At 42.4% G+C, this 12,202-nt stretch overlaps 1 protein-coding gene across 1 annotated transcript; it reads right to left on the bottom strand.

Moving 5' to 3' along the window:
• Positions 1 to 3,966: 3,966 nt before the first annotated feature.
• Positions 3,967 to 9,770, bottom strand: hapln3 (hyaluronan and proteoglycan link protein 3; the record flags this gene model as incomplete). The annotated part of the gene is made up of 5 exons (XM_083974533.1): positions 9,758 to 9,770; positions 8,946 to 9,089; positions 6,644 to 7,039; positions 4,839 to 5,141; positions 3,967 to 4,244 (listed from the first exon to the last, which is right to left on the bottom strand). The coding sequence occupies exons 2-5, from the start codon at positions 9,076 to 9,078 to the stop codon at positions 3,967 to 3,969; spliced, it is 1,110 nt and encodes a 369-aa protein (XP_083830659.1). The 5' UTR covers positions 9,079 to 9,089; positions 9,758 to 9,770.
• Positions 9,771 to 12,202: the final 2,432 nt, after the last annotated feature.

The following is a 12,202-nucleotide window of genomic DNA, read 5'->3' as shown; positions in this document are numbered from 1 at the left end:
AAACTTGCCTTGTCTTCATCACCCCTTGCCTAACCACACCTACGACCTGGGTTGATATGAAGGTGGTCCATGGTCCAGGCCCTGCGGTGACCAGTGTCTTCTACACTGTCTTAAATTTTTTTTTTTTTTTTTTTAAAGGTTTTATACAGTTTCTCTTAATTTGTGGGTGTGTGTATGCAGCCTAATCTCAGGCTGGTAAAATTGGAGATGACTTTTATTGTTGACTTCAGTGGAATGCAGGACAAAGCAGGCAGGAATTCACAGTTTCTGACTAATAGTGCAAAGCAAAAAGGTTTCTGGTTTCTGAACACCAAATAGTCTAGGGAACAGGCTGACACACACAGGAACGCTGAGGCAGTACTCATGGTCGGGGGCAAAAGGCCGAGTGATTACTGAGGCCATGACGAGGCGGGAAAGTCCAAGACGAGGTCGGCAATACAAAGGTTATTGCTGGAAAGTCTTGCATCGAGGAGCAAAGACTAAATAACAAAGTAAAGGCAGGATCAGACTACATGAATTCAATTTTCACATGATTTAGTTGTGGCCGACAAATTTCCAGCGTCTGGCCCGATTATGAACGTCAGGAGCGATGAACAGACGCGTAGTGTAACATAATTGACGGACAGCGATTTTAGCATGTTAAATTTTTTTGAATCTATTCGTCTAGTCTGACATCTCCTATGACTTGAACCTTGATGTTGACCAATAGGATGACAGAGAGCTCTGACGCATTGGCCGTTGAACTCGAGCAGGGTCGTGATCGATGATTGGTCGGGGTCATACTTGTAGTGTTGCCAGTCTCCCGACCAAGACACTGCAAGAATGTATGCCCCTGTGATAATCTAATCCAGTGTTTTTCAACCTTGGGGTCGGGACCCCATGTGGGGTCGCCTGGAATTCAAATAGGGTCGCCTGAAGGTCTAGTAGGCTAATTGATTAAAAAATTTGGATAAAAAAACTTTTTAAAACTAATTACAGTATTATCAACTAAATTATGATTAAAAACACCACAGACAATCTTAAATAACTATATTCGATACTTTCACTTTCTCGAATATAAATTGAGATCAAATAAAATGCAGCATATAAATATCTGAGCTTGCACATCTTGATTGAGGGGTCACCAGAAATTTGTGATGTCAAAATGGGGTCATGAGCCAAAAAAGGTTGGGAACCACTGATCTAATCTGACACGATAACCATCGTGAAAGACAAAAAATTGTGTGGTCTGAACGTGGCCTAAGGTTTAAAGAAGAAGTGCTGTTTTTTTTTTTTAACAATTTGGGTCTTATTTCTTACTCACCCATATAACTTTGGTGTCATTAGGAGTTTTGTGGCAGATAATACGTCATTTAGAGGCTGCAATTCAGTGCCCCATCACTCCCACTATATGGATATATGTGGCTCTCGAATGGATCTAAATATCATCTGAAGGACTCCTACTGACACCAAAGTTATATGGGTGAGTAAACGACAGTATTTTATGCCAGAAATTAGGTCCAGGTTGTAAAAAACGGCACCTCTCCTTTAAGTTCTGCCTCCGAGGAACCTGAACTCAATTGGATATCTGTGCCACTTTCCACTTCCACTTCCACATTGGTAGATTTGTAGATGAAAACTTTGCATTTACACAGAAAATCATAGAAACACAGAAGAGCTTGTAAATTGTAACACATTATTAAAGATTACTGTCCAGATTATGATGTTATGTGATATACTCACCCATCCAACTATTGTTTGTGCAGTGATGCAGGCTCACGGCCTTCCAGGGGCAATACAAACAGTATTACCTGTGTACTAAACTAAAAGGCCCATTGGGTGAAGTTATGCAAACATGTTGTGTACCAAGTTACTGAGAACATTTTGAAAACGAAACATCTAATATGCCTGTAAAGTGAAAGTCTGGCACAGTGCATTGCAAATTGGAAGTGAGGCTCTTCCTCCTGGGACGTGCAGTTCAGTCTCAGTTTCACCTACAGTATGCGGCCGGAGGCCATGGCAGCCATCTGCATGACAAATTTCACCCTTATGGGATAGCGCACATTGGTATGGGTTGAATCTCCACCTGCTCTCCTGGTCTTTCCAGCTGTGTTGCATCATTGCATGATAATGAGTCCCACAGACCTTCTAATCTTATCCTGCACATGTCTTAATCATAATCATAATATCAAGATTGAGATCTCTAACAGTTGCATATGGTCACTCTGAGCTGTTCGGTGAAGTTATTCACACAAATACACACAGGGGATTTGCATGAAGTTGTTTGGACTTACTTGGAAACTGGACATTTTTTTAATCACCTAATTTCTTCCATAAAAAATGTAAATCAGATAAAAAACATCTTTAAACAGTAGTGTTTTTATTAATTTGTAGAAAATAGTACAAATGCAGGACATAGTATATAATGAAAAAGCTACATGTGTGTAATGAAAAACAGGTTCTTCTTCCACAATGGATGTAAACAAAGTAGTTTAAATATTACAATAATACTCAGAATCACTCATAACTTCTGCTCTCTCCATTACTCACCCTTAGAAAAATGAAGAAGAGATACATTACATTTTATAAGATGGTATACACAAACATTTCAGGAGATGACCAAAGACAGTATATTTCACAGTGTTGGAAAGACAGAAATAGTCTGTTGTGGAAGTAAACAATACAGTTAGTAAGTGTGCAATCATGGACCAACAAGAAAGAGCTGACGAGAAAGTCAAGAGAAACATTCTCCACTTGTCTGAATAAATACAGGTGAGGGGGGAAGGACTGCGGTGTGACCAGATAGCAGTGGATTATTTTGAGCATGGAGAGGATTTTCCTGTCTGAAAACCCTCATGAGGTGTAAAATTAATCATCTGTTACTGCAGGTCAGTGGTGGTAGTGATCAAATCAAATCAAAGCCAATAAAAGTCAAAAAGAGTTTGATTAGATCTCATGGGAAGATATTTCTGCTTTGCCTTTAGTTGTTGTGGTTGCAAAGTAACATATCAGCCAATGGAGTACTACAGGAATGAATAAAACTCAGGGGAGAAGTTTGCATTTTTGTACGCCCGGTTTCCTTGTTGCTAAAGTCAATGGGTTTTTTGAATGTGATTGACTAGATGCCTGAAATAAATGCCTGATTTTGTTACAAGCTCGAGGCCAGTGCTACAAACTTTTGTTTGTCAAACAGCTTCTTCTTCTTTTCTTTTCTTTTCTTTTTTTTTTTTAGGGGGGGGGGGGGGGGGGGGGGGGGTCTTAGTCTAAAATCTAATAGAAAAAATACCATTGACTTTTTATCAAGAGAACCAGTGTGATACTAACCTTCAGGCTCCCTGAAGCACACTAGTGTGTGGACATCACTGTCCATATACTAACATGTACGTTTTGTCTGAAATGGTTAAATTTGGAGTGACTTTAATAGTAAACCAAAAACAGTTATTTTAGACTGTGGCGTGCGTTGTGTTTTGCAACACTTTGGGGAAGGTTCTTTCTGACAATACTCCCTTACACAGAATTAAGATACAAATGGTTTTGCAATTTTTCTTGTGTAAGAACTTGAATGGCCTGCACAGAGCCCTGACCTCAGCCTCATCAAACCTTTTGAGATAAGCTGTGAGCCAGGCCGGAGCACCCAACAACAAGGTGCCACAGGTGTGGAGGCTGTTTAGCGGTATATCAATGCCCTCTGGTTTTTAAAGGAGATAAATATATGCAATTACATGAGTGACATTTGTGCACTGTCCACATACTTCTGACCATGTAGTAGAGCAAAAACAGTTGTTGAACAGTAGTGTAGTTCAATACTGAGACATGAGTTACAGTCTTACGGAGGTGGAGATTGATTCATCCAACAGCTCAGAAATGAACAAACTAGCTAACAGTTCATTTGCATCCAGGTTGCAGCTAACGCTAACTTCCCGGCCAGAGCTGTGGCCCAGTGTGCTGTTAGAAAGGTTTGTTTTGAGTCACGTTGAGTCACGGCATCTAACGGTAACAGTAGACACCAAACTTTAGGGAGAGAGGGGGGAACCCAAAACTACGCACCCCCGGTTCAGGCGGACCACAGTTGGCCCGGGCTTTTGTGATAGGATAACGGACGCTCCCATCAGCCAACCAGCCGGCGTCACAGCGGTCCAACCCCATCAGCCTCCAGGCGGCGTACAGCTGGCCTACTTTAGCTATCTGACTTCCATCACTGGCACAAGCCTGGATGGCCTCGGTGAAGTTGAGCTTGGTTGGGTGCTTCAGGAAGTAGACAGTCCCTAAGACAGGAGAGAATCATGGATAAAGACACTGTCAGGTCAGTCATACAGCTATCACTTTAAAGGGATATTTCAACATTTTGGCAAAAATTTGCCTATTGCCATAATCCCTGTAGTATAAGAGTGGGTTCATTACCTTTAATTGCCAGTGCAAGCTGTTTTTAGATCGGCGGGGCAGAGACGTGAACTGCTCAACTAATGCAACGGAGGCGCACGGTATTTCCACGTTTCCCTCATCAAACTAAATAAATACACAATCCAACAACTCCAAAACACTCTGGTGGACAGGTTACAACTTGCACATTCGCCACGCTATGAAATAATAACGTATATAATTACCCTATGTAACATTACGACACCTGAAGCAAATACTCTGCCAAGCAGCTGTATCTGGAATGTAGTTCCGGCTACGCATTTACCTCGAAAACAACTCCTTCTCGTAACATCCAAGTATATTATTTCATAGTGTGGTGAATGTGCAGGTCACAGCTTGTCCACCAGAGCGTTTTGGAGTTGTTGGATTGTGTATTTGATGAGTTTGAAGCCCCGCCGATCTAAAAACAGCTTGAACTGAACTGACGTTCTTATACTGACCCTTGACAGAGGCGGAGAAGCAGAAAGCATCATAGCTGTGGAGGAGGCGATGTCTTTGCCCGTAACTACGCAAACCAGGCGCTAAATCCACGCCCCCACAGCCTGCACGGGGCGCCGTGATTGGATACTGCACTGTGCCGTCAGCCAACCAGCCAGCGTTACACCAGTCCAGCCCCTCCTCCCAGGCTGCAAACAGCTGCTCAAACGTAGCCAGGGTGGCATCCTGATCCTGACAGGCTTGTTGGGCCCCAAAGAAGTTAAAATGGTAGCGTCCTTCTCCAGAGTAGTAGGGGAACACCACACCTGAACATGAATGAGCAGTAATTTATTACACTTTGTTTTATTTGATATTCAGTCTTGAGTCTGAATGTGAAAAATCGAACGGACAAGTGATGATTCTATTCACATACTGAAAGGTAAAGGTGTTTTCAGGAAGTAAATATAAATATTATAAAGAATGGCTGCAGGGATTCTTTTTTTTCATTAAACATGTTTGAGCATATCATTGACATAACATAACCTTTCATCACCACAGTTTATAACTGATATGTTTTCATATGATAAATGAAGGTTGAATATTTGCTCCGATGGAAACATGCGGTCACTCAGCTGGCAAAAGCACTCTATATGATGAGATTTCACAACACAAAAGCTCAATATAAACTAAAAGTGATTAAATGAAAATCTACACAATGTGAATGTTCAAGCATTTTGCACACACTGGTCACTGATACTTGATTAAAGGGATATTTCAACATTTTGGTAAATTCACCCATTGCCATAATCCCTATAGTCTTAGGGGTAGGTTTGTTACCTTTAATTGTCTATGCAAGCTGTTTTTAGATCGGTGGGGTAGAGATACAAGCTGCTCAGATAACGCTGCGGAGGCATATGAAATTCCCGCCTTTCCCTCATCAAACTCATCAAATACACAATCCAACAACTCCAAAACGCTCTCTCGTACAAGTTGTGACCTGCACATTCACCACGCTAAAAAATAATAATGGAACGTTACGAGACGTAGTTGTTTTCGAGGCTTAACCGAAACTACATTTCAGACATGGCTGCTGGGCGTGATTTCAAAAGGTAGTTGTGAGTATTTGCTTCATATGTTGTAATATGTTAAATAATTATACGTTATTCTTTCATAGCATGGCGAATGTGCAGGTCACAACTTGTCTATGAGAGCGTTTTGGAGTTGCTGGATTGTGTATTTGATGAGTTTGATGAGGGAAAGGCAAAGATACTGTGCGCCGTGCAGAGCTCACGTCTCTGCCCCGCCGATCTAAAAACAGCTTGCACCGACAATTAAAGGTAATGAACCTAGATCTAAAACTATTGGGATTATGGCAATGGGCAAATTTGCCAAAATGTTGAAATTTCCTTTTAAACCATTTCTAGCAGTTTTCCTCTGTCTTGGGGAGTTTCCAATTTCTACTAGTAGTAGAGAGAGCAATGATTTTTACGAGTGGGCACTTTGTTTTCATGTAGTGTTGTGCATTTCACAGGTGGTAGGCAGGGAGGAAGGCCACTGGTGAGGAAACATGGATGTGAAGAATGCAGATTTTAAAAATAAATTAGCTTTTTAGAGAAAGGAATTTGTTGTTTCAAAGTCAGTGATGCATCGATTGTTTTAGCGAGTGCACCCACTGTAACAGAAATGTGCCACCGTGCCAAAAATGATCCCACCTTGATCCAGCACTTCCCACACAGTATGTCAGGGAAACTTCCAAAATATAGTAACACATATAGTAAGACTTCAGCTGACACCTCTGACCTCCACCTCACACACACACATTCCTCACCTCGCAGCTCCAGATCCACAGTCACACTCTCGTCCTCCAGGCCGTCGATCACCTCACAGCGATACCGTCCTGTGTCATTGAGCTGCAGCTCATTGATCACCAGAGACATGTCCCCTGGTGCTGAGCGCCTCAGGCGAACACGGCCCCGGAAGCTGCCGTAGCTGCGGTGACGGTTGCCCATGGCGACCATGACCTCAGTTTCCATGAAGGCTTCAGGAGAAGAAGGCGCAGTGATGGTGTTGGCGGGCAACCAGGACCACTTGACCCGGGTCCTGCGTGGTGTGTTGAGCTCAGGCTCATAGTGGTAATGGCAGGGCAGAGTCACACTGCTCCCCCTGGTGGCCGACACCGAGTGCTCTGGGGATTCCACGTGGAGACGGACCCCATTGAAATAGACTAGGAAAGGCATAAACACATGGAGCAGTAACACAGCTTGATGTTTTAGTCTGGAGACTCTTAACTGTACTCTCTTTATTTAGCATTGATGGGATTATTTACATTGTTGACTGAGGCAAAAACGCTCTGTGTATTCTGTGCTGTATGAAAAGGAAGTTGAATATTTTCACCACTGTACAGTGAATATTCAGCACACAGAAGAAATGGTTCTATTTTTGGTCTCTCCTTTTTCTACACTAGTTACTGTATCCAAATTAGCCCTTTGTTTGTTTGTCAGCGGGATCGCACATTGAAATGAATTGCTCCAAACTAGGTGGAGTTATTGGACATGGCTCATCACATTAAAGGGATAGTTCAGCTTTTTTTTAAGTGGGGTTGTATGAGCTACAAATGCCCATTAAGTACACTAGATGCAGTAGAAAGTAAGTTACTTCATATCAGAACAGTAATCCTACTCATTCTACATGCTGATTAGTAGGCTACATGGGTTATCAATATGTAAAACTGCCAGAGCTCATTGGATGCAAACATAAGCATTCATATGTAATTCACTACTGAGTCACAGTAAATTAGATCTGTTGCAAAGGGTGAGACAGATCCGGGGACCTTGTGAGGGAAAAAATAATACTTTCAACAACGACAGACTTCTTTGTGCACAACATCGCCAGCAAAAAGCTTTTTAGGCACAGAAACAAAAACAAAGAAGCAGGAACAAAAGCGTATCAATGCACAGTGAGGGCCTTAAATGTTGCATGATGAAGTGCAACTGTGCAAACAATATTTTTCGTCAGGTATTTAAAAGAAGCCCATCTGTGACTGTCCTGTTGCTATGAAACAGTGGCCATGTATTAATTTCAGTAGCTACTAATGAATGTTAATACATTTAGGATTGTTCACAGACATTATTTAATGAGAGACTGATGAGAGTTTTGAAAGAATATCAAAAATAACCTGATGGCCACCTTAAAGGGATAGTTCAGCTTTTTGAAGTGGGGTTGTATGAGCTACAAATGCCCATTCAGTACACTGGATGCAGTACAAAGGTCTCTGCTCCCCCCCACTGAGAAACACCAAAGCATCGCGCTACACCGAGACATAGGCACAGGCACTGTTGTCAATGAGGGACCATTAATCAGCGTATTTTCACCACCTACGAGAAGTCCTGTCTCAAAATAATATACTAGTTCAAGAGTACCATAGTAAAGATTTACAATGCATCAGCTGGTCGGGAAAAAGTTAGTTTATTATCTATGACAGTAGGGTCTCATTTATTCCTCAGCACTGAACAGTGAGACAGCTGTGACTCCGTGTGAATTAAATATGAATGCTCTAATGAGATGTGTCAGTTTTACATATTGATAATGATGATAATGAGTAGGCCTACTCTTCTGATATGAATTAACTTCAACTAGAATGAAACTCAGAATCAAACACAGAGTGAAAGTCCTTTGAGGTCAACTCTGCCACCTTCTTAACTATTTACAATAAAGACTTTGGAGTTTTGCAGTACCATAAACATCCCTGAGCTAACTACAAAGTCTCAAAGAGTCTGTTTGGACAAATTGATATTTTAGGCTTGGGGCAACATGCTGCGCACACACACACACTGACACACATGGGCCAATGGGAAAAGAAACCACATCAATCACTAGTGAGTTTGTGTTTAGAACCCGTTGACTGGCTGAAATCCATGAATTATAACTGACTTCCTGCCCATCCAGGTGACTTCAGAGCCAGCTGTGTTATCATATACACAACACATGCATGAAGCTCTCACCCCAAACACAGAGAGAGAGAGAGAGAGAGAGAGAGAGAGAGAGAGAGAGAGAGAGAGAGAGAGAGAGAGAGACACCTCAGATACACACACATACATTCACATGGAAGAGAAAAGAGAGAGTCGACTTACTCTCTCCGTTACCATTGCCGTTGCTGATGTCCTGGTAGTGAAAGCCGTTGTTGTACCCGGGGAACCTGCCCTGACCGCCGGCCAGCTGCAGCTGCAGGCAGACGGCCAGGAGGGGGCGCAGCAGACTGAGCATCACTCTGTCCTCTGCAGGGGAAGAAAAAGGAAAAAAAAACTCCTTTCAGCCCCCTCCTCTCACAACTGTCATAAATACCAGACACTGTGAAATCACAGAAGTGCCTGCATATAGATAGATAGATAGATAGATAGATAGATAGATAGATAGATAGATAGATAGATAGATAGATAGATAGATAGATAGATAGATAGATAGATAGATAGATGGACTTTATTACAGAATCCAGATCCAGAGAAGAACATGCAGCAAGAAGATAAAACAAAAACAAAAAACAAATATAAAGTTGAAAGTGACAATGATCTAATAAAGTAAACCCGTCCTATGTCTGTGCTGCTCTGATTACAAAGCAGACCAGTTATTAATAACCTGATTATTAAGGCTAATTACAAACGCTGTGTGGAGAGCTGTGATTATTAATTTACCGCATTAAATGACCTGTTAATTACATTTTGGAATGAAAATCATCTTTCCTCATCCAGTCTATTAAAGCTGTGCACTCGGATGAGCCGGTACATCCCAGGCTGCCTGCAGCAGACTGACTGTAAACTTCGGTCAGAAACGTCCTCCTCTCTCTGAGCCTCATCCCAGCGACCGAAACGTGTCACTGAGCCGGTGACTGTGACAGTTTCAGGTTGATCTATAGAGTTTGATGAACCCCCCTCAGCTTTCTCTTTACCTGGATGACACCGGTTCTGTTAGATGAAGTCGCACATGAGCTGTGAGCCTCCTCCTCCTCCTGCTCCTCCTGCTGCTGGAAGCTCAAACGTCTGTCCTCGGTGGAACAAAAGGCTGAAGTGATGAAACGGAACCGGACTCCCAGATAAACACTTCTCCGCTCTGCGTGTCTTCACCTCATCTCCTCCTCATCCTCTCTGTGTGTCTGCGCTCACCGCACCGCACCGCGCGTTCAGGGCAGCGCGTGGCGACGTCACGACTCACGAGACTAGGCATCCCCCCCACACACACACTCCCACCCCACCACCACCTTCTGAAGAGAGCGGAACCCCGACATGACGCGATCATGCACGAGCCGAGGAGGATCTATCAGAGCCAGCACTAAAAAGTAAAATGATCCTACAGAGTCCAGTAATGGAAGCTCCACAGTTCATGAAGCAATATGAGGAGAACATGTGAACATGAGCTGCACAGACCGGGGATGGTTGGAACAGCATCACTTTTATCAATAAGGGATAATATTAGAGTTATCAATAGGGGGGACTGGGGTAAATTGAGCGTAGGGGCAAGTTGTACCCCTTGTTGCTAGGAAACCATAAGAAAAATTGAGCATGACCAAGTTGGCTATTTGGGAGAAAGGCATCCTTTCATGGAGTCTGTGACGATAAGAACCACATGGTTTGATTTTTATGTCCAAAAAATAATTTTTTGCTCTGAAAAGTGAATTTAGTCTTGACCAAAAGAGATAATTATATTTGTTTTATACATGTTGTAGCTATATATAAGCTATGAGAAAGGGAAAGTGCACCATTTTAGCTGTGGGGGATAATAAAGTCAGTATAGCTCTGGGGTAAGTTGAGCCACCTGCCCCATACATGTAATGAGTGTATTCTGTTCTAATTATTAAATCTATATTCTGGATTTTCATGATAACAGTAAAAGTATGTTCCTGAAAACTGCAAAACTGTTTATGGTAAGCCAAGCTTTACTTTCAAAGAGAAAGATGAGGGATTCTTCCCTAGATGCATTGCAATTACAAAACTTCCCAAACCTCACTGAGTTAGTGGCTGAGCAGGAAGTCCCAGCTGTTTGTAATCACCTGTAACCTGGAGGTATTGAGGTGGAATATGGGGTAAATGGGGAGGTGGGAGATGGGAAGGAGGAGCCAAAAGACCAGTTTTTTTTTTTTGGTGAATGTGCAGGCCACAACTTGTGTTTTGGAGTTGTTGGATTGTGTAGGCCTATTTGATGAGTTTGATGAGGGAAAGCCGGAAATACCACATGCCTGTAGTGTTAGCTGAGCAGCTGGCATCTCTGCCCTGCCGATCTAAAAACATCTTGCACCAACAATTAAAGGTAATGAAACTACTGCTATGACTATAGGGATTATGGCAATGGGCGAATTTGCCAAAATGTTGAAATATCCCTTTAATGAATACTGCTTGTTCTCCAACCTAAAATCAAACAGTGTAGAAATGATAGACCTGAGCTAATGCCACATCAGCCCATCTAACACACACACACATGTAACCTGTTGAAAATGAATGGGTGGTCAGTTCAGCCCTCTGTTCCCCTACGTGACCTCATCTCAGCCACCAAACATCTGGTCAACATCTTTCAGCTGGAGCAGACGCACATGTGTCTGCATTACAGAGCCTGCAGCTATACTCGTACAACACGCTGCTGATCCTAAATGTAAGTAAACAACTTCACCATGCTTTAGTTTTATGGGAACATTTTCTTTCATATGGCAAATTTAAAAGGTTTGTGTCTATTCTAAGGAAAAATCCTCACCAACGGTTAACAACGCAGGTCCTTTTTACAGCCCTGTGTCTGGATGACGACTTAACTCTGATCTCCTGACCTTGTAAAATGTAAATGAGGGATATTACTGTATTAGCCAAAAATACTTGTGTTTGCCATTTTAAGCTTTGAGCAGAGATTTTATCTAACACATGCAATCCCATGCATGTGTTAGAGGAGCTGTATCTAAGAGAAGCTGCATGTTTTATTGGCCCAAATAACTTATTTAATTATTTTATGATTTATTTGCAAAACTCTTGTCTTTTTTTTTTTTTTAAGCAGTGTTGTTTTGGGCTGCCAGCCTCTGTGCTACTGCTGGTATGTAGAGGCTGACAGAGCATAATCCAAACCCCTGTTTTGCCAGGGCCTCAAGTAACACAGCAAATATTGCCACACCAACTCATATTTCAGTCACTAGCTGAAGAAATAGCAGCTGTGGTGGAAAACAAGAGCAATTCCACTTTTCCACTGGGACCCCTGAAAATCTGCTGCTCCTGTGCCACCGCCCCAATATCTGAGTGATGGCTGGCTATTACAGTGCAGATGGAAGCTGCCCTCCTGACACCGATACATTGTGAACCTCTAAATGCTCTACTCTGGATGTTATTGTCTGACAGGACACTGCCATCCCACGAGGAGCCAC

The sequence above is a fragment of the Trachurus trachurus genome (assembly GCF_905171665.1).
Source record: "Trachurus trachurus genome assembly, chromosome: 6".
Taxonomy (NCBI): Eukaryota; Metazoa; Chordata; class Actinopteri; order Carangiformes; family Carangidae; genus Trachurus; species Trachurus trachurus.
Note: the sequence above shows the minus strand (reverse complement) of the source record. Positions and strands in the feature narration are given on the sequence as shown.